This window comes from Mytilinidion resinicola, assembly GCF_010093595.1.
Source record: "Mytilinidion resinicola strain CBS 304.34 unplaced genomic scaffold BDZ99scaffold_30, whole genome shotgun sequence".
In the NCBI taxonomy this organism is placed as follows: Eukaryota; Fungi; Ascomycota; class Dothideomycetes; order Mytilinidiales; family Mytilinidiaceae; genus Mytilinidion; species Mytilinidion resinicola.
The window spans coordinates 145,314-166,338 of NW_022985466.1; the positions used below are offsets into that span (position 1 = coordinate 145,314).

At 53.5% G+C, this 21,025-nt stretch overlaps 11 protein-coding genes across 11 annotated transcripts in view; 6 read left to right on the top strand and 5 right to left on the bottom strand.

Moving 5' to 3' along the window:
• The first annotated feature begins 13 nt into the window (after positions 1 to 13).
• BDZ99DRAFT_199136 (uncharacterized protein) lies at positions 14 to 986 on the top strand. Its single transcript, XM_033713224.1, has 2 exons — positions 14 to 425; positions 655 to 986. Exons 1-2 carry the CDS (start codon positions 120 to 122, stop codon positions 937 to 939), a joined length of 591 nt encoding a protein of 196 aa, XP_033569674.1. The 5' UTR covers positions 14 to 119; the 3' UTR covers positions 940 to 986.
• Positions 987 to 2,572: 1,586 nt separating this feature from the next.
• On the top strand, positions 2,573 to 3,319 carry BDZ99DRAFT_401033 (HET-domain-containing protein; the record flags this gene model as incomplete). The annotated part of the gene is made up of 1 exon (XM_033716204.1): positions 2,573 to 3,319. A coding segment is annotated over one exon (747 nt), but the record flags the coding sequence as incomplete, so codon positions are not given.
• A 2,431-nt stretch (positions 3,320 to 5,750) lies between these two features.
• Positions 5,751 to 6,751, top strand: BDZ99DRAFT_482584 (putative hydrolase; the record flags this gene model as incomplete). The annotated part of the gene is made up of 2 exons (XM_033722498.1): positions 5,751 to 5,778; positions 5,868 to 6,751. 2 exons carry the CDS (start codon positions 5,751 to 5,753, stop codon positions 6,749 to 6,751), a joined length of 912 nt encoding a protein of 303 aa, XP_033569676.1.
• A 1,362-nt stretch (positions 6,752 to 8,113) lies between these two features.
• Positions 8,114 to 9,387, top strand: BDZ99DRAFT_428117 (uncharacterized protein). Its single transcript, XM_033717181.1, has 3 exons — positions 8,114 to 8,465; positions 8,524 to 8,584; positions 8,636 to 9,387. The coding sequence occupies exons 2-3, from the start codon at positions 8,550 to 8,552 to the stop codon at positions 9,267 to 9,269; spliced, it is 669 nt and encodes a 222-aa protein (XP_033569677.1). The 5' UTR covers positions 8,114 to 8,465; positions 8,524 to 8,549; the 3' UTR covers positions 9,270 to 9,387.
• Positions 9,388 to 10,333: 946 nt separating this feature from the next.
• BDZ99DRAFT_482586 (uncharacterized protein) lies at positions 10,334 to 11,131 on the bottom strand (the record flags this gene model as incomplete). Its single annotated transcript, XM_033722499.1, has 2 exons — positions 10,334 to 10,681; positions 10,826 to 11,131. 2 exons carry the CDS (start codon positions 11,129 to 11,131, stop codon positions 10,334 to 10,336), a joined length of 654 nt encoding a protein of 217 aa, XP_033569678.1.
• Positions 11,132 to 13,704: 2,573 nt separating this feature from the next.
• Positions 13,705 to 14,466, top strand: BDZ99DRAFT_199168 (uncharacterized protein). Its single transcript, XM_033713225.1, has one exon. The coding sequence runs from the start codon at positions 13,811 to 13,813 to the stop codon at positions 14,234 to 14,236; it is 426 nt and encodes a 141-aa protein (XP_033569679.1). The 5' UTR covers positions 13,705 to 13,810; the 3' UTR covers positions 14,237 to 14,466.
• On the bottom strand, positions 14,234 to 15,620 carry BDZ99DRAFT_468696 (uncharacterized protein). The gene has a single exon (XM_033721317.1). The coding sequence runs from the start codon at positions 15,425 to 15,427 to the stop codon at positions 14,696 to 14,698; it is 732 nt and encodes a 243-aa protein (XP_033569680.1). The 5' UTR covers positions 15,428 to 15,620; the 3' UTR covers positions 14,234 to 14,695.
• BDZ99DRAFT_527155 (uncharacterized protein) lies at positions 15,580 to 16,307 on the bottom strand (the record flags this gene model as incomplete). The annotated part of the gene is made up of 2 exons (XM_033726213.1): positions 15,580 to 15,882; positions 15,930 to 16,307. 2 exons carry the CDS (start codon positions 16,305 to 16,307, stop codon positions 15,580 to 15,582), a joined length of 681 nt encoding a protein of 226 aa, XP_033569681.1.
• Positions 16,308 to 18,788: 2,481 nt separating this feature from the next.
• BDZ99DRAFT_482588 (uncharacterized protein) lies at positions 18,789 to 19,289 on the top strand (the record flags this gene model as incomplete). Its single annotated transcript, XM_033722500.1, has 1 exon — positions 18,789 to 19,289. One exon carries the CDS (start codon positions 18,789 to 18,791, stop codon positions 19,287 to 19,289), a length of 501 nt encoding a protein of 166 aa, XP_033569682.1.
• A 414-nt stretch (positions 19,290 to 19,703) lies between these two features.
• On the bottom strand, positions 19,704 to 20,413 carry BDZ99DRAFT_527156 (uncharacterized protein; the record flags this gene model as incomplete). The annotated part of the gene is made up of 2 exons (XM_033726214.1): positions 19,704 to 20,078; positions 20,117 to 20,413. 2 exons carry the CDS (start codon positions 20,411 to 20,413, stop codon positions 19,704 to 19,706), a joined length of 672 nt encoding a protein of 223 aa, XP_033569683.1.
• A 479-nt stretch (positions 20,414 to 20,892) lies between these two features.
• Positions 20,893 to 21,025, bottom strand: part of BDZ99DRAFT_512373 (kinesin light chain) — a gene marked incomplete at both ends in the record, with an annotated part of 3,859 nt that continues 3,726 nt past the window's right edge. Inside the window, one exon of the mRNA XM_033724626.1 lies at positions 20,893 to 21,013. Coding sequence (XP_033569684.1) covers positions 20,893 to 21,013 — 121 coding nt within the window. The remainder of the gene's footprint in view (positions 21,014 to 21,025) is intronic.

Consider the following 21,025-nt stretch of genomic DNA (forward strand, 5'->3'; position numbering starts at 1 on the left):
TCCTCACAGTGGTGTCGAGCGAGCAAGAGCGGAGCCCGATCCGTGAGGTGTCCGTGTGCCCTAACTTATGACTTAGTACTGTAAGTACCTAGGTACAGCCATAGGGATCTCTGCAGACGATGCTTATTTCTTTAGTCTCTCATGGGGACCCGAGAGAACTCCGTTTCAGCGGTGTAGTAGAATTTAGTCTGCAACCCGTTACTGCTGACGCCATTCCGCTGATCACTGCTGACGCCACTTCATTACCTTTTACGGGAGAGGATGCTCACTTGCAGGTGCTTCTTAGACCTTCCGAATTTCCTGAAAATTCCTCTGTGAAGTGTCACGAACGTACCAGCTTCCTCCCAACAATGTCTTCGCCAATCTCCGGAGCTTGTCTCTGCGGCGCGCTTCAATATGAGTTCGACGCCGGCGACTGGATTATCGTATGCCCTCATACCATCTGCTTCTCCGTTATCACATCATCACTTTCTTCCAATCCTATTCCACTTACCATTATTCTCGCCTTCCCATCCTTCTCGATGCCTCATTTTCTCCAGCTTCCCATTCCGTCTTCCTTCCGATAGCCATGCCCTCTTTATTCACTACTTTTCCTCGCCCCCTTCCCTTCTCCACCTCTCTTCTCGTCCCCTCTACTCCTACTCACATCCCCAGGCCCTCTGCCACTGCAGCAAATGTCAAATCTCCTCCGGCGCCGTCTTCAGCTACAACGCCTGCGTTCCCGCATCCTCCTTCCGCCTCATCTCCCCACCGGCATCCGTAACCGTCTACCGCACCGAGGGGCCGCGGCAAGCGTCCGGCTACCCCTCTCTACGAAACTTTTGTAATGTCTGTGGAACGACTTGCTGGACGCAGTGCGAGATGGGGCCGGATACTGAAACTCGCTATGTAAAAATGGGGACGGTCTTGAAGCATGGGCTGGAGGGGTTCTGGCCATAAACTTGTGCACGCGGATATGCCACTGCTCTGGCTGCACTCTCGCTCTTTCGTCACCGCCGTAAGGAGTGCCCTAGATAATATATTTCCACTTAGTCAAAAGGTAGTCCGATCCCCACCGCGGTGACTTTTACATCGTATTTGAAGTTTCGAAAGACTGTTGGGGTACCCCAAACAGTGGCGAGAAGTGCCTGAAACTTTCGTCGTGGTACTGTAAGAGGCAGGGAGGAGGAAGGGAAGTTTGGAGGGTAGTTTGAGAGGCAGATAATCAGACAATGAGAATCGGAACTGCTGGCGTTGATGCTGTCTTATGTGGACAGCGTATTGTGGGGCTTCGATGTGATGTATGCGCATGCAGTGAGTACGACATAATATGATTTGGAGCGTGTGGATTTGAGATCGTGGATTCGATGCGAGATTAGATGTCAGAATCTTTCGACATCGCTTCAGGGGAGTGAGATGGAGCATTTACGAGCTGATGACGCTGCAAGAGTAGCTCCGCAAGTCTGGAGCAGCGGGAATGGATGTCATGTTTTCGAATGTAGGGATTGGATGGAAGATTTTTACATGCTGGAAAATGGGACTTTTGCTGGCTTCATTAATACCTTGCCAAAAAAAGTCGAATTTCCTGATATCTTCGCTCGAGAGTTTGTTCCAGTGAGTCCTTATATGGGCTATAGCTATGCCCTGCCATCCGGGGAGGAACATAGCGCGGCGTTTCGCACACTCGTGGAGTGTCCCAGCGGGACAGCGACGTGATCTGAATGGTTGTGTTTGAAGTCTGTTAGGGGCCGGATTGTCGCTAGACATTCGCGAATAGAATAATCGGAAAACTTCTGCCTGTCCATCAAATTATTGCCTTCATGGCCAATCTGATTGAAGTTACCGGATGATGACGATATAGATTTGCCGCGGACCTGAAGCCTCGCGTTGTCCCCACACTTGATTACTAATCGTGAATTTCAGCCTTCCACGATCGATGAGGGACCTGATCCCCGCAAATACTACATGATAAAATGAAGCCAGATCCTTCGCATGCCCTCTTGGCCAATGCGCAAGGTTTTACTTACAATTCCAGTCCGGCAAAGGCTTTGTCTCCAGTAATACCACGCACGGCCGGGTCGATCTGGTGCGGTCGGGGCCTGGCTGGTTCACTAGACCTTTGATAGGCTGCGATATGATGCAGTTTTGGAACAAAAGATGGAAAAAGACCGGAGGAAAAGGCGGTATGGCCACTTCTCCATTCTCCATCCGTGCGAATGACGACTGACCCATTCCAGATAAAGAGTCTGCAGATGATCAACTTTGCACCAAGTGTCGTGAAATCAACTTTAAGGGAGCCCTCGCGTTAGACCGTAGCGCCCTTTGGCCAGCAGCGAAAGGGGTATACATTGCGTCAATTGCCAGCTCCCGGTTGGAAGGACCAGGGGCAACAGCGATAACGTGCCCTCTGTGCTGGATGTTCCGACAGCATGGATTTGGACCGCTCGAGCAATATCCACCATCGCGCGAGTACCATCTCCGGGCATACTGGCTTTTGTCTGAGTTCCATTCACCCTTCGTCAAAGGCACTCATCTCGCCCCGGAGAATGTGAAGAATGAGGATCGTGTCTTCTTTGCGGTTGTTCCAGAGGGAATGGGTCGTAGTTGGTACGATCCGCGCAATGAACTCACACGAAGTATCGCGAGGCCTATCTTCTGCCACAACGAGAAATCCAGGCAGAGCTTGCTGGCATCTCCTCGTGTTCTGCAGCAAGAAATTGACCTCAGCGTGGTGAAACGATGGCTGAAGCGCTGCTCCTCAAACCATGGTGTTGCTTGCCGAAGTACCGGAAATCCTGTGGACGGACTTAAAGTTATCAATTGCCGGAACCTAACTGTTGAAAAAGCGCGGCCATCTATACCGTATGCCGCCCTTAGCTATGTTTGGGGTGGAGTTGAGTCTGCTCAAGTCTGTACGCCGTCCGATGATGCAGTACCTCTCCCCGAAGATCTACCCAAGACCATTCGGGATGCCATCACAGTCTGCAACGGAGTCCACACACCGTACCTCTGGGTGGATTCATTGTGTATTGATCAAGGGAATTCAAAGGAAATTACCGACCAAATAAACCAGATGAGCTCCATCTACAAGGGAGCTAGGTTTACCATAGTCGCTGCCACCGGGAAAGACTCGAATGCAGGCCTTCCAGGGGTGAATGATTCTAAGAGGTCCACTCAACCAGTCGCAAATGTTGGAAAGTTACAGCTTATATCGACGATGCGCCCTCCAATCTATGCAATTCCAGAATCGATCTGGGCGTCGCGAGGGTGGACTCTTCAAGAAGCTGTGCTGTCTCATCGTCGACTCGTATTCACGGACGATCAGCTATATTTTGAGTGCAGACGAATGAGTTGTCAAGAGAGTCTGCATTTCGACTTGAATCTAACCCATTCGGCCGATTTATCGCGGAGTCGAGACTTCATGCACTCTGGAATCTTCAGCACGCGGGGTCCCCATCGCGACACAAGAGTGGAACATCACAGAAGAATCAACAATCTGATCGCGCTGAGAAAGCATGTGCGAGAATACTCTAGAAGAGATCTTAGCTTCGACTGTGATTCAATTCGGGCTTTTGTCGGCATCCTAGACGACTTCGCGGTATCGAAGTATCCGATACTTCATTTCTGGGGCCTACCGTTCTTGGGAAGCTCTACGGACTTCGTTCACGGGACACTTAGTACAAGCTTACGCTGGTACCATGCTGATCAGGGCTTACAGTCTGGCAGCGTGTATCGGCGTTCGGGGTTCCCCTCATGGTCCTGGGCAGGCTGGAAAGGTGAAGTCAAATTCTTCGATGCTGGCCAAGAGGAGTTGTATGACTTTACTACCGTCCAATTTCGCACGGTTGATATGTCGATCTCCGATATTTGGCTTGAATATGATGGGGACAGACGAGTGTACTACAAGTCTCTTTTCGAGGAAGGACTGCCAGCGCCACTTGACCTCCGGTATCCAATGGCTCTTATTCTCAACTGCCCTATCATGTACCCTAAAACCTTTGTCAAGGTGGGCGACAGCCCTTTTGTTAAGGTGGACGACAGCCTGAAAGGCCAATGGCGTATCAATGATGTTGTAGACGTGGAGCTGTTCCTATCGAAGACAGAAGGTATCGTTGACAGGCTAGAAGAGCTGCTTAGACTCAGAACACTGTACCTCATCGTCATCGGGAGACGGCAGGTAATTGATGAAGTGTGTAGGATCTACATGATGATAGTAGAGGACGTTAAGGACGCCGAGAATACCGAGGGGTCTGCCTGCCGTGTGGGATTGATAGAGACTGAGTCTTGTCAATGGCATAAATTGAGCAATTTGGTAGGTAAGGAGCGACGAGAAGTACGACTCGTCTAATCGAGGATTTGCTTCTCGAACAACGAGAGCGGGAAAGCGCATTGTATGTGGAGCACTAGGTCATTAGTTTGGGCACACGGATACATCACTGCTCTAGCTTTACTCTTGCTCTCTTGACACTACCACCGTAACGAGTGGCCTAAGTAACACGCATTCAGTCAGTCAAAAGGTAGTCTAATATCCAGTGCGTTACCCTTTGCATCGTCTTTAGAGTTCCAAGAGCCTGCCAGAGTAACCTAGGCAGTTGCAAGGAGCGCCCAAACTTATGTCTTGGATCTGTACTATTCTGATTAGTTTGCTGCCTGGCTAAGCTGACTTAAGAGGCATCATTCGCGGTCTAGTTGTAGACAAGAGGTAAGAAGTTCTGTGTTCTACTTTTCGATACAGTGCTAGTTCATAACCTTGGGCACACGGATTCTTCACTAACCTAGCTTCATTCTTGCTCGACCAACACCACCGTAAAGAGCACCCCAGCTAGCAGGCTTTAGCTTGATTACAATACAGCTCAATCTCCATTACTTTGGTGTTTACATGGTATTCATACTTTTGAAAGCCTACTGGGGTACCCAAAGTAGTTTCAGGGAGTGACTAAACTTAAGTCTTGGTACTGCAGCATAATTAATGATATGTTAACGGAAACTCGTCATGTCGTGATTAACTTGGTGACTAATATAGGTGATTGGGAGTCAGTCTCAGGGGTGGGAAGTCCGTCTCAGGGGGCGAAATTCCGCTCCGGGAAAAGACCGGCCGCTGCCAATAGCTTCTTTCAACCTCACTTCATGGCCATTATTACTCGAAACACAAAGCCGAGACGGAACACATCTGTGCTATGTCCTCGCACTCCCAGTAGTACCTCTCCACGATAGCCTGGAATTTGGGCACACTGAAATAGGAAGAGGGGGCGTCTAGGAGTTGTACAAGGACCATCTTAGGTGCTGTACATGGCGAATCGAGATATATGCAGAACCAACGAGGTGAATGGGCCCTGTGAGAGTATTCAGGTCAGTTAGGCCTTAAGGCTAAAAGGATATCTGGATATTACGTGAAGTGGGAATCGCATCATGATAGGGTATTCAGTTTCGGATGCATACGCCGCCGTGACTACGTCTTCCATCCCAATGCCACTATAGATCTATATACTAGATTATTACGCCAGAATTATATTCGCGAAATGCTGTGTCGCCAGAGTTCGGATGTTGATGGAATCTGACTGCCTTCATAATCAATAAGCGCTGGATCAGTAAACATAACCTTGGACCCTGCCCTGCACGAGCACAGGTATTACTTTCAACTTCCGCCATGAGCCGACTTACTTGACCTTAAAGTTGGGCATTGCTCAATACTTGGTGAGCGTCTTTTTGAAGCTCTATCTACCTCATCGCATATGTCCCGAGATTCTAAGTTCATAAGACGTCCGATCAATATGTACTTCCTTACCACACTACTTCTCTGTAAGCCAAATTTCAAGCCTTTCTAGTCAATGGCTTCAGCTAATCATGCCTCTTGAAAGCACTCTCAGCGCTTAATTTATCCTCGGCAGTTCCCCATCTTAACCCACCAAACTACCCCAGCCCAAGTGGCAAAGATATCTCCATTACCAACAACAATGCAACGCTTCACTACACAAAGTACGGCCGCGGACCCCTCCTCATCTTTCTCCATGGCTTTCCCGATCGCGCCGACACCTGGTCTACCTTCCAAGTCCCATTCTTTGCCCGTACCCACACGGTTCTAACCCCTTACCTCCGCGGCTACCCCCCGTCCTCGATTCCCCCCGACGTGTCAGCCTACACCTCCACCAACTTCGTGTCCGACCTCCTCGCTATCATCGACCACGAGAAAGCCGAGAAAGCAACCATCGTCGGCCACGACGTCGGCGGCGCGGTCGTACAGTACTTCGCGCTCGCGCACCCAGAGCGTGTGGAAGCGCTGGTGCTCGTGAACACCGTCGTGCTGCCCAATTTTGTGCGTCTGATCGAATTCGATCCTGACCAAGAGTTTCGCGCGAAGTACACCATCGCGCTCGAGGCGTACCACGCCGGGGACCCCGTGCCGCAGCAGGTGTTCGATATACTCGCGGATATCCGGAACGAGACGTACCGCGCTGAGAATACTAAGTATATAGAGGATAATCCGATTGACGGGATGTTGCATTTCTATAACGATAATTACCCGGAACCGCCGTATGGGAAGAATATCAGCACGAAGGGGATGGTGGAGAAGGTGTCGACGTTGATTGTGTGGGGAACTGATGATCAGTATTTCAGTCCGAAGAATTATGATGAGATGGCAGGGTGGTTTGAGAAGGGGGTGAGGTTGGTGACTGTGCCTGGGGCGAGTCACTGGAGTTTCAGGGACCAGCCGGAGAAGTTTAATGTGGAGGTTGACGGATTTTTAAGGACGGTGGCGGAATTGAGAGGATAGGAGGTGCCGATTAGAGGCATCACTAAAATTAGACGGCTGTATAGCTATCCCAAAATATAGCACCATGACATAAGTTTGGGCACTCTTTGCGTCTGCGTGGGGCATACCGACAGGCTTGACTCTAAATACGAAGTAAAATTTGACGTAGCGGAAATAAGGCTACTATGTGATTGACTGAATACATGCTAACTGGGGTGCTCCTTACAGTGGCGCCGAGCAAGCAGAACTTGCTCCTTCATATTGACGCTCTTCATCTTTCTCGTATCTGGGTGAGCAGAAGCTGGTCGCTGCGATGAGCCTGTGCGTTCATTGTGATCTGAGCCTTGCGCCATATAGAGACCCCAATCCTACTGAGGTAGAGTGGGGTACGCTTTACAGCAACTCTGGGTAATTTCTAGGGGGGCATGGGTTACACAGTACACGACGTTCGCATCTAGGTACTAGTCGTACGCCCTCCTCACTGATTTCTGTGCCTGCGTCTGAGTCTGCCGGAATGATCCTGCGATGTTCACTGTGTGTCGAGCCTTGCGCCATGCGGGAACCCGATCCTTACTCAGTAGGGTAGGGTACGCTTGAAAACTACCCTGGCCAATTCTTAGGCAAAATGGGCTCCGGCACGCATGATATTCATCGTAGCTGATTCCTGCACTCTCATCACACCCATATTTCCAGGCGGCGTTGTCACCGTTCCAGCGCTCAGTGTGGTCTGCGACCTTCTGCCAGCCTGACAGGTCCGATCTCTACTGAACCAGTAGGGCGGAGTATGCTCTAAAACTACTCTGGCCAGTTTCTAAGACAAAGGAAGGAGAATTTTCACATTATTTACTCGCAGTATGCTTGATTTATATCCAGGTCAACATCGTGGGATCGATGGAACTTACGCACAGCCTTTCGTTTGTTATTTCTTGCTCAGCCACAAAGCTGCCTCATTTTAGGGTCGCACCGAATCGAACGCCGAATCCGAATCTGAGCCTCCCTATCTGAACATTGCACTTGATATGTCCTATTGACGTAGCAAGGCGCTTAGGGTGGTGTAGAAGCGTGAGCAGACACAACCGGAAACCGCCTATTACTTTTGGAAGGCGTAGAGTACCGTTTCTACCCTACCATAATCAAGGGCATCAAAATTTACGCAGAGCAAAAGCGAAGGCTACGCGGCAGAGATCGAACCGTTATTGATTATAAGCATACCCTTGATATTAACTTTTGAAAATACTGGAGCTCGCCACACAATGGTAACCGGGCGTAGGTGCTCTAGTTCGAAAGTAGTCTCAATTCCTAAGACTATGAAGCCCGATGCCTTAATAACGTAAAGCTTCACGCGTAAAGCTTCACGCGCTCAATTGTTGTAGATGCGCAAGTGGTCCGACACCGTTAAATTATCCCACTTTCTCCGGGCACGACCAATTTCCCATGGAAACGCAGAGAAGCACGTCACTCCAGCTTCACTGTCATCGTTGATGCTAGCCACTAGCGCCTTGGCGTCAACCCACTCTCTTTAAAAGCAGAGCTCGCCCACCGTTTTCCTTCCTCCTACATCTTCTTCCACTTCGCTCCTCACTCCTCCACTTCACTTCTCCTCCACCTTACTTCTCCACCTCACCCCCCAACCTCACTCTTCTTCACCCTTTTAGGTAGTGAACCTCAAGCGTTCACCACCTTCACACTCCTTCAACAACGGCGAGAGCCATCCTTCATCTATAGCGCACTGCAGGTAAGTTTTTCTGGGGCACGCTTCACTTATATCATCAACTAACAAAGTGCTTCTGAAGGCTAGGTCGTTACCAGCACGTGCGAGATGGAGATTCGCCGCAAGAAGGATGCTAGACCTACGTATGTGTACTCACTTCCGGTATTCTCACCTCATCTTACTAAGTTGTAAAGCTACGGCGAGGGTTTGAAGGTCCTCGTAGGCCCCAAGGAGGTACCGTTTTTCGTTCACGAAGGACCGGTCCGAGTTTCGTCCAAATTCTTCGACAATGCGATGAAGGGGCCTTGGACAGAAGCTGCCGAGCGATGTGTGCGCCTAAGGGATGATGAACCAGATGTGTTCTCGATCTACCACGATTGGCTCTATACTCGCATGCTTTCAACGGCACACGACGTGGGAGGCGTCGAAGGGAACCAAGAGTACATCGATCTCTGCAAGGCCTACTGCCTTGGAGAAAGTCTCATGGACGACAATTTCAAAAACGCGGCCATCGATGCCATAATCCACAAAAATCTCACCCCCGCAAGCGACCGCCAGAGATGGTATCCGGTTGGTATGGCAATACGCCACGCGTATGACGGTACACCACCGGGCTCGCCTCTTCGGAAACTCCTTGTGGACTTTTATTCTAAGCACGCACGGGTGTCATGGTTTTCTGATTATACTTCGAAGGATGAAATGCCCAAGGATTTTCTATATGAAGTGACCCTCGCACTTGTTACGGTGAGATCTAGGACTGACGACAGAGACGCATGGGAAAATCCAGTCCAGGTCAAGAGCCTGTACCACTCTCAAACCAAGACATAGAGGGGTTTCTAGTAGGGAGGAAGCTTGGACTAGTGCAAGTTGGGGGAGACCACATTACCTAGCCAAAAGCCTACATGCGGCTGCTTGCCACAATACCTTAACATTATGATTGAATCAGAAACTTTGAAGCATGGTGTGAGATGAGTGACAGTGGGATCAAATGAGCAATCGAAAATAACGAAGAAGAAATAAGAAGCAGTCATAGGTCATGAGTCTGGTCCGAGTAATATTCCGCTGCTTCAGTACCACTCTTGCAGCAGTGCCACTCTTGCAGTAGACACCACCGTCAGGAGTACAGTACTAGGTCATAAGTCTGGGCACACGGATTTAATGACTGCTTGGCTCCATTCTTGCTCACTCGACACCACTGTGAGGAGCAGCCCAGCTAGTAAGCAGCCTATCGATCAAGAGGCAGTCTAATTTGCACCTCTTGAAGCTTGACATCGCGCGTGGGTTTTTGAAATTCTATGGGGGTACCCTAAGCAGTAGTAAAAGTGTGTGCACAGACTTATGGCCTGTCACTGGTACTAGGTCAAAAGTCTGGGCACACGGATTTATCACTGCTTGGCTCCAATCTTGCTCACTAGACACCACTGTGAGGAGCAGCCCAGCTAGTAAGTACCAGAATTGACATGTCTAGATTTTCAAAAATCCATGGGGCCCCCCAAAAAGTGCTAATTGAGCTCGCACAGCCTTTCAGCAAGAAATTGGCCTCTCCAGCAGGCGGTGGGGATCCGGCATACATACCTCGATCTCAACCGCAGTTCAGGAACCCCCCCAATCTCATCCCATCTCAATTCCGAAAACGACGAACGACGCTGGTTTCCCTGAGCCGACGAGAACCCGCGGATCTCCCCACCCCTGAATGTAAATATAGACCGAAACATTCGGCCGTCTAGAATGTCTCCATCGTGATTTTCTTGGCAGGAGTGGCAGAAAAGAGCCATGTGGTTCGCTGAAGTAGTTCGCGCGGTTGGTGTAGGAGGATGAAACATGCGATGTGTGCCTCAGCCACCTCCATCGCACGGCTATATTTGGATAGGGTTGGCCTGATCGGGATGCTGTCACGTGCCGTCAGCTGGACCGGCTAGTGTTTGATGGGGAGATGAGACATCGTGATCTGGCCACTGATGTTGTTCTTTTCTGCCAGTTCCAAGAAATCTCCCGTATCCCTTTTCCTGGTCGAAGGTTGACGGTGGTGGCAGTGTTAGGTCACGTGCTCGTACCCCAGCGTTGCGCCAGCCCCTGTCCCCCATCTTGCAGCTGTCATCCGTCAGCCAAGCTCTCCACAACCTCCACAACACCAAACCTGTATCCCCATCATCTTCAGCCAACGGCACAGCGTCCCCATCCGGCCAATCGCCACGCCTTTTTCTGCCAAAAGCTGAAACGCGCAGAGCCGGTGTGTCCGGCTGCCGTGTGCGGCCACGTAGTCCTCGAGTGTAAAGGAGGACAGAACCGCGGCAGGGCCGGGCTGGTCGCGATAGACGACGGCATCATGGATCTCCTGGCGTGCTGGATAGGCGCAGTTGATGGACGGTGCCCAAACCTCAAACCGCAATGATTCCCTCAACAGCCGCTGCTAGATCCGCTTCATTGCGGATGGGTGGTGCTGTATTGCTGCCAGACACCTCACCGCGACGCACGGCGATGGCTGGGGTCGCCAGTCGCCTCACCAAACCCATCCGCCGTGATTCTGCCAGCAGGGTCAGCCAGGTGACGGTGGTGACCTCGGCGGCGTCATCCTGCCCCCATCCAGCCCAGGACGGGACGATTGCCGCGCAGATCTGTCGCTTGGAGTCGCTTACCACCACTTGCTTGCCGGCCCATATCGAGACCCTGGCGAAGAGGAGCATCACCATAATTCCAGGGTTTGCAAACCGGGTTCGTGCTGGTAGATGTGATGCTGGCTGAAGGACCGGTGAAGCGCGCGCCCAATGCCCGTTGCGCCGACTTATCCGCCGCCGAGCGTGTGATCTGGCGCTGGCGAACCTCCCATCTTACTTACATGGCAGAAATCCAGGGCGTGCGCCAGGTACCTCCCGGCTAGATGAGGGTTTTATGGAACCTGGTTTGGGACCAAGGAGGCTAGGAGGGCAGGATACGGCTCGTGAGGCGCTGAGTTGGCAATGCGCGGTGGCCGGATGGGGACGTGTCGGGTCCACTTAGAAGGAGACGGTGGGTGGAATTGGGTTAAGGGCGCCGTTGGGAAAGAGGGTCCGGATGGTGTTGTTGAGACTTTGCCATGGGGATTGCTATCGCTATCTTGACCAGAGGTGCGTTTTTCATTTTAAGGTCCATTACTTTGGGAGGTAGGTTTGTGCGCCCGTCTATCAGATGGAAGAGGTCGTACACCAGCTACAGCCGCACAATATCGCGATTCTCGAGTACTAGGTGCTTGTCAGCTCAATCGGGCGTCGACGTCGACTTCGGAGTCGGCCGAGGCATGAACAACACACAGTACAGATTTGCCACCGTCTGCTCTCCGTATGGATATTGATCAACAAACCCATCCTTAGTAAACACAAAGCCGCTATCACGACCTCCGGCCCTGGTGCCTGGCCATACACAGTGTGCACCAGCAGACCTGAAACTGGGCACGGCGTGGACCGAAGCCCAACCCAACGCCGCGTCTACCCTCGCGTACCCTCTGGGGTATAGCTACGTGTTCTCACGATCAGCGTTCCTTCGCTTCGTGATCTTCACTCGGACAGTTCGGTCCCAGTTTGCAGCCTCACGAAAGTCGGTACGACGAACCTATGGACGTGGAGATATGGAGGTGGCGAACTTAGGGTCGGCGTGGGGAGAGGGAATGCTGAAGGGTGTAGTGCGGTGCAATACTATTCATCGCTTCATCATCCGAATACGGCAATCTATTCTCTTCTCTCTAATTTGCGGTCAACGATGCCAAAGCGCCGGCCCGCTCTACTCCAGACGAGTGTGAACACCGCGGGGAAGAATCATGAAGCGTGCAACATCGTTCTCCTTCACCACACCTTGACCCTTCCACTTCAGATTTTCACGATGCCAAAATGCCCGACTGGCTGGCAGGCTGGATTCCAGCTCTGTAAACAGTGCTGGAGTATCCTCCCTCCTCGCGATCTCACGTTTCCTTCTAATCGATCTCTCGAGATACCACACAATTCCTCTGCGAAAGAAGACTCTAGATGGAAGACGAGAAGCTCCAGAACTCACTTTACGGGTTATCTTCAATCTTCTCACGGACGCAGCAATCAACCAAGCCACAACGCACTCCACTCGTGCTTCAACATCAAATAGCTGAGCCGACACAATATCACCTATCACCGCATCCGTTCTACACTTTATCTAATCCTCGTACCACCATAGTGCAAAAACTTCCGAGTTGCGATTCTGCCTATCCTCAGAACCCGCTCTTCTCGTACCTCAACTGCAAACACCCTTCCCGGTGCCTATCACGGATTACCGCATCTATCCATCCATCCCTCCATCACCCATCACCCTATGCAACACTCGTACCACCTCAGTGCAATTTTCAGATTCACGATTCTGCCTAGCCACCGCTCCACCCTGCAGCAGCGCCGCCGCAGCCTAGCACCCTCGACATCCACCCGAATCCTCGGGCCGCGCAGCCACTCAGCCCGGGGTCGTTTGGTGACTTCCGCGCCCCACCATCCATCTTTTGTGCACTCCCGTGCGAATCGCACACCCCCGGTACCTCTCTATCGATTGTCACACACATGAGGGCTGGGGCGGGGATGGTGCAGGAGGCTACAATTCCACCGCACGGATTGCGTGTGTGGAGGGGCACGGCAGAGGGGCGATGTCAAATTTCTTGAGGAGGTACAGCGGCAGGTACGGCATGCGCAGCGCAGCTCTTGACGCCGCGGTGCGCGGACGCGAAATTCTCGAGTTGCACGAAAGAAAAAATGGTCTGGGTCGCACCCTCGCATCCGGTACGCGCAATCGCGCAAAGGCAAAAACTCCCACTTCGCGCACCCCTTCCCCAACCTCAGCTCACTTTGTCTTGACCGGAGCCTATAAGTGGCGTTTTAAAGCAACGCGCCTCTCTCTACCTGCCTGCCGTCTGCAGTCATGCCTTAACCTCCTGCAGGAAAATTAATCTAAAACCGTAAGGCCCCCCATCCGCTAACCGTCTTGCAGCCAGAATCGCAGAGCTAGCGAGTGGAGCGGATTGTTCTGCGCGGGGGGTGATTGGGCAATTGCGATGACTCTGGCCCTCTGCCCGAACTGTTGATGCGATGGAGGGGTAGATTTTGGGAGGTTTGAGTCATGATGGAGGGGCACCGGGCAGGGCGGCGATCTCGGACTTCGGGAGGCGAATCTCATGACCGAGGGGAGGGCTACAGTAGTTGGGGATCTGGTTCGTCGTCGTATGCGGATTGGCAAATAGGTAGGTAGTACTCAAAAGCTCCAAGAAATCGACGGAGAATTAGGAGTTGGAATCGGACGACGGAGGCGAATAGTTATCACCATGCGCGAACCCTTAGATCTTTGTGTTCGCATACTCGGATCGTAGTCCGAGAATACTCACCAGGTCAATGGCGTCGTATTCGCGTCCCCAAAATAGAGCAGAAAATGCTCTGGTCAACTTCGCCATTCAATCTTCACGACGTGTAAAATTAGAAGCATCCATCACGCGTCGGGAGAAGTATCACGCATCAATCGCGCGTTTGGCAAAACATCACGCATTTATCCCCTCGTCGGAATATTTTGGTGAAGCTGGTACATGTTTCGTGCCAGTGCCATGTCGGCGGGTAGCATGTTTGAGGGTAGGGTTGAGGGTCGAAACTGTGAAGGCGCGTGTGTTTCAACGACCATCACTCGGCACACGGGCGGCTAGGGCTATCACGTTCATGCGCAGAGGTTTATTCGTAGTCATAGTTGTTTCAGGAGTCATGGTAAGAAATGCATTGGGGAGTAGAATGTCAGGAGGTGGGAATCACATGGCAGAGAAGAGGTGGTAATGCGGTTCAAACAATTCTTTAAATTTCAAATATAGCAAAAAGCTGCAGTAGACTGCGGACGAAGCCTCCAAGTCTAGATCCTGATATCCTAGCCCGCTATGGGCTATCCTATTCCTCCCAGCTCCTGCGGGTGACCTCAACGCCGTCATGGCGGAGTATCTCTCCCTTCCCTCCCATTCCCCGTCAGGCCCGCCTATTTCTAGGCGCAAACCCAAAACTCTTATCCATCCAAAAGGCAATGCTTTTCCAGAAAGCACAGTCGTACCGGCGTTCTCAGACGCGCGAATAGCTAGATGCAGGAGTGCAAGCAAGATGCGAGAGGATTTTGTACGGCCCGGGAAGGGGCCCGGGGCGCGGTGAGGTGGTGTGGTGTGTGTTCTGGATGGATGTCGTTCAGGGTGTTCGTGTAGCGCTACAATAATGCAATGAAGAAAGCACATATAGCGAAAGTCAGGCCGTTCAGCTGTAGTAGCCTGAGAGACGGTGCTCGCGGATGTCCCACTTCGACGGCTCCCGCACTTCGACGTTGTAGCGTACTGAGTCGCGGCGTTGCTGCTCCACATCGGAGGCATAGAGGGAGCCACGCTTAGAGTGGGAGACTTCGGTGGTGACCTTGGCCTTCTGCTGCGCTGTAGCTGCTTGCGTGGGCCAGTCGACGATCTCGCCGGAGCGCGGTCGGTGGACCTTGACGGGCTTGGAGGCTTGAGCGATCTTGACAGAGCGTGACCGGTCTGGCAGGGGTACGCGGGCAGAAACGTAGTAGGTCCTATCCATAGACACGAATGGGCGCCGCGATCGGTGGCGGAGGGAGCGCTCAATAGCCTTCAACAGACCCCTCACTTCGTCGTAGCCGACCGGGATCTCGACACGCACGACCTTGTGGTCTTCCTTCTCAGTAGCGAAGCTCTCGCCCTCGGCGTTGATGTAGAGGAAGTGGGCAACATCCTGTGCCAAGCGGTGGCCGACGTCGCACAGCTGCTCGTGAGAGCGGTGGACCTCGTACGGGTTGTGGCAGTAGGCACACTTGCGGGCATGGCTCTCGAAGTTGTAGGCGGCCCAGGACTCGGCGCTGTTGACAGGGCGGAGGACGCTGGTCACGGGTTCGGACGGGAAGCCCACGCGGGCCTCCTTCTTGGAGTCGCTGGGGTGGATGGCGGTAGGCATAGTGGAGGAGCGAGAGAAGGACGGCATCTTGGTGGTGGTGTTTGAGTTCTTGAGAATGGAGCGGAGCCGGGGAGCCGTGGTGGGATAGCGGGTGTGTGTGATGGACGGAATGGTGAAGGGTCGCTTTGCTGCACGCAAAGGACTGGCTCTGTAAATGGGTTGAGTCTCTGATGGTTGTATCAGAGGTCAACTGGGTCGGGGACTGGTGCTGGATTTATGGTGGGCGATTCTGGGTTCTGGAAAGGTGGCAGCGAGCGTCGAGATATATGCCTGATGGGCTGCGGAGCTAGCGCGATGGGAGCCTGGGACTTGCATGCGCTTTGCAGGGTGCCGGACGCCCCCACAATTGCTCCTAGGGCTCCCCCCTGTCTGCTGCCTTGCCCAAGACCCCCGTCCTCAGGCGCAGGCGGTGCGAAGGCGGTCAGACCTGGCACCGACGAGGAGCTCATGACGACAGGAGACGCAAAACACGCGCTAGAGGCCTGCCCGGCACGAGTGCGAAGTCAGAAGACGCGCTCCAGACACGCACACACCATTCGCCAGCGCCCTCGCACCCCTCGACCCGCGACTCCTCAGACGCTCCTGTGCCCATACCCGCGATGACTCCTGCCGCAAAAGGGCGCGGGGAACTGCTGGGGCGGGCGAGCGTTGGAAGGGCGACGCTGTGCTGATGGTTGCTGCTGAACCGGGAGTCCTCGGCTTCATCTCCACCGCGTCTGCGGCTGCCCGCTCTGTCGCTGTCGGTCGGGGGAACCGTTGGACGGGAGGGTGTCGTCGAAGCTTGGAACGGCTGCTTGGCCCCCAAACGGGACTGCGCCTCGAAACATCGTGAGGGAGAGGGTGGTGTAGGGCGGGAGGAGGAGGGTGGCGGCCGGCGAGTGGTTCGCTTCTCGTCAGCCACGCCCATTCCGGTCAAGCGCCCTTTTCACCCCTCTGCTGCGCCGCTCCAATTCACCGCAACACCAACAATCGCACAGCCTCGCCCGCGCCAGTCTGGCCGGCCAGCCACTGCAGCATTGCGCAGTGTGCAGTTTCTGTCTCCGCCGGGCGTCTCCGCCGTTCGAGCTGCTCCCGCGTCAACTGAGCTACTCGTTCCCGTTGTCCCGCAGAACCCTCCGGCGCCAATCCTGCTACTGGTGCTTCCCCTTGGCAAGGCCTCCAAACACTCGACGAGTGTCCCTCTCCTGCGGCACGGCGGCGTGAAACATTCCCGCGTGTCCATTCCCACGCGTCCCAGCCTCGCCGCCTCCTCGAGCGCGTGCGAATGTTTCCTCGAGAAACTCTGCACGCTTCACAGTCACTCTACCGGTTTGGTGACTCCCTCTCAATCGCTCGCCTGCATGCCCGCAGCCGTCCCGTCTTAGCTGCATTTGACGTGCAGCAGGTGTGCATCCACGCTGCAATCGCTGTGGCCAGTCCTCGCTTGGCGCCCTTCTTCAGGTTGACCGGAACTTTGGTAGCCCACATTGGCGAATGGCACCCCGGCCGCACGGCCACAGCTTACATTCAACCTTATCGATTGCATGGGGAATTGTCCCTTGTCGAGCTGATGAAAATTCTTCTTGTAGCACAGCGCATGCCCACGATTATTCTGCTATACACAGCTATATTCCACTTCTGTAGCTGTGCTTTGCAATACACAAGCAATACGCTTTCTCTCTCTACTTGCGCTGCGCGTCCCGTCTCACACTCCCAACACCCTCCGGTGAGTCAAAGTATGCCTTCGAGAACTAACCGGAGCGGCGCCGTCTGTCTGACTCCCTCATCGTCGTCTCTCTCTCTCGGCCTGCGCCTACCTCTACCTTTTCTAGCCGGAGTGCTGTTTGCCTGCCGGTCTGTCCTGTGACCGTTCTGCTCCACTCTACGACTTCGACCGGAGCGGAAGCGTCGGTCAACACCAAGACATCCTTAGTAATCACAACGTCACTCAGATACGGAAGCCACATGAAAAGCTTTTCTTTCTGCCGGTCTATCCATTGTAGGTGTAAACTGTCGCCCTGTTTCTACGCGCGGCAGTGCAGTCCCGGCAGCCTGGTGCTGGAACCCTCATTGTCACCACCCTCTCCGTCTTTATTCCTCCGACGCATGCACGCAACGGTCAGCCGTGGTGCTACAGTACCCCGCCGCTGGGCTAGGCAGCGCCCCGCAGTACTCAATTCTTCATTGTTTGATCCTCATCGTTTCATCAATTCCTTATCTTCCCTCAATCCCAATTCGTCTTGAAGAAGACACATTACCCACTCTCTTCCCTCAACCCTCTTCATGACCACTCCCGCATTACCAATTCAGCATACGTATTCCCCAGTACGTAGACCACCACCACCAAGGACCCTCGCCAATTTTTCCCCGAATCCGCCTTACGTCACCCGAACCCACCGCAGTCTCAGCTGCCTGAACGCCTCGCCGTAGATCCGACGCTCGACGTAACATCCGCCCATATGCATATGTCGTCATCCGTGTTCGCCACGCCGCGTATGCGTGATCATGCGGCCGCGGCCCGCGCCATGCCTGCGTCGATGCCGTTCTAGCCTCAGTGGCAAGGACGAGGCTCTTGGCCGGTCAGGGTCCGGCGCGCGGCGTATGTAATCGTAGGCTGGCTGAATTCACTTGACCGGCCAAGAGCCTCGTTCCGCGGCATACGTATGCGCGTATATAATCACGCATTTGCTGACTTCATTATACCACTTGACCGGCCGAGAGCGCCATCGCGCGGCGTATTAATATTTCGTCGTACCGGCTTGTGGGAGTAACCGTTTCGCCTTCTCGGTCAGAATCTGCCTTATCCTTAATTAATATCTGAAGTGTCAGGAGACTGCTAATATCGCAGAGCATGCGAATTCGATCCCGGTCGAACGTCTAACACTGCTAACAATATCTTACCTAAATTCCCTAAGGCAGCCACAAGTGGGGTCGCTAGATTACTCTCCAAGCGGGAGCAATCTGTAACATGGCTGGTCGATCACTCTGATTCCAGCGTGGTCATCGATTCGCAAGCTCCCGTGCTATCTTTATTCTAAATAAATTCAGAATGCCGATACCAGAACGTTCGAGTTTGTTCTCATCCTTTGCTGAACCGCTGATAGATCCCATACTCCCCCAGGCAACCATAGCTAGATTAACGGATTACCCGTTTACAGAGTGTCAAGGTATCTAGCACCCCTCGCAGCACTTCGACGCTTGTCTCAACACGGATTTCTGGGATGCTGAAGGATTCGTGTCAGGCAGCTGTTATCGGGTCAAAGGGTGGCCGTTCACTGATCGGGCATCCCGCCGTACTTATCGTAGGCACCAAATATCATCTTACGGGGTTTAGGCATTTGCTCCGACTTCAGCGGGGGAAGTTTGGCACGCATAGCGCTCGCATATTTGCGGGTAACAGACAGTCCGCATGAAGATCCCGCAGCTAGTAAATACAGCCTCTTCGCCAATGATGCTACATTACCCATCTCTCTCACCCTCGTTTATGTCTTTACAGGCATTACAAATACAGTCAACCCACTCCCACCCTCCTCCCATCCCCTTTTGTCTCCCACTCCCGCAACTAGCACACCCTCGCTCGGTTGCTCGTAGACGGCGGGATGTGCTTCCATCACCTTGCCTCTGGGTGCTAGCGCCCTCTCCACAACCCCCCTCGGCTTCACCGTCCCTTTGCACCGTCCAATTCCCACTCATACCTCGCTCTTCGAGGCCTCCAACTCCAACCGCTGTTTCCGCATCTACCTCACTGCACCTACCACCGCTATGCGAACCCCCTCAGATCTCTCGTCCCCCGCCACCGCGCGACCTCTTCCCGCGCACTAGGAGTAGTCGGCGGAGGGAGGTGGTGACCGCCGCTCCGTTACCCGTAGATAACGGCAAAGAAGACGGGGATCCATGGGTTGTTAGGTGAAGAGTGTGGAATGAGTGAGGCGAGGAGGGAGGTAGGTCTTGGCAAGACGAAGCCCAGGGAAGTGAGGGGTTTCCACCAGGCGTCTTCCAGGTCGAAAGCGTAGCCGCCAGTGATATGGCTCAGACCACGGCCTGAATTCCCAGCTCTTCTTTTGCTCTCAAATGCGCGGGAGTTGCAGCTCAGGCTCTACCGCTCACGTTTTCCCCGTGGTTGCGGGCCTCGGGGGGGTTGCTTTGAAGTTAAAGCTCTGCAAGGGTGAATGGGTTTGAATGCGGTTGGATTTGTAGGAGCTGGTTTGGAATGACAGGATGGCGGAGTGCAAATCAGACGCGCTGAACTCCGAGCTGTCCCAGGGTTGCGGAGGCCAGGAGTGGTGCTTCGCGGCGAAAGCTGTATCCAATTGCCGGATTGGAATTACAGCATCGGCCAGACCTCGATTCCGATTCGCATTCCTCGTCCTAGTGCTCGGGAGGTCGAGTCGTAGTTCTGAAGTGTCGGATTGAGCGACGGCTGTGGAGTTCCTGGGTTCATCGAGCTCATGTGTGGCGGGCGGCGGTCCAAAGCCATCCCTCTAGGATCCGGGTCGACTCCTTTCCGCGCGTGTGCCATCGCTTGCTCGTAGGCCCGCACGGCTTCCTTCAATTCTACCCAGCTGCCCCCTAGCATACTCTCCTGTGCATGCTCAAACCTTACAGTCTCCTCGTAGCCCCGGTTCGTGTGGCGGACCGTTCCAACAGAATCGCAGTAGATCTCCTCTGCTGTCTTGCTGTACTCGGCCTCTACGACCCCCTTTTCCACTAGAAGTTGTGGAAGGACAGCCCAAAGACTTTGTCGCGCAGGTCCTGGTATTTCCAGTCCGCCCATTGCAGGATCAGCACGTCGAGGTCATAGACGACCATGAGCTTCTCGGAGGACTGCGCGGCGTTGTAGTCCTCCTTCGCGCGCACCACTTTAGCGCCCGAAGACCCCCAAAGTCCGAAAGGGAGGTTGCAATAGCGCTCTGGAGACACCGCGACGGTCTGACACGCGTGCAGCAACTTAGACAAGTGTTCCCAATGGGAGGATTGCGAGCCGCAGTACACCAGTACCTTGACGCCGAGAAGGAATTCGTGGATTACCCACATGGACGCCCACTAGGGTCGGGATCGCAGGCGGACTGCAGTGCAGCGTGTGGAATTCTTTGATGACGAGTACGGTGCTGGGTGCTTGGTAGCGGATGCTGCGGATGGCGAAGCCCGCTGTCGTCGGCGGCGGGACTGAGCTAGAGGAGGATGAGGATGGGGTGGGAGTAGACGACGGATGTTAGGGCGAGTCGGTGGTTGCATTTTGGGAGGTTGAGCAGCTGTATATCGCCCTCCTGTCCTCTTGAATAGTTTCCAGCCACGCCTAGCCATGATGATAGCAAATCTAAAGCGAGATTGCCTTGATTTGAATTTTCGGACTTCCGGCTGCCACTTCTCTAACCACTCAAGCGATGACTTTGTGTGAGGATGCTGAGGCCCGAGGATCTGCATTCTCAGCTGGGAGCATTGTTGCATTAATGAGATGGCCTCGGTATCCTTCCCCTGGTAATGCAATGTTGTAGCGAGGTTTTGCATGCTCATCAGCGTGTGCGAGTGCTCCTTCCCGAAATCTTCTCTCTTAGTGCTAGCGTCTCTTGATGCATCTTCTCCGCCTCTTTATACTTTCCCTGGCCACTTAGTGCCTGTGCTAAGTTGTTCATGCTTGCCAGCGTG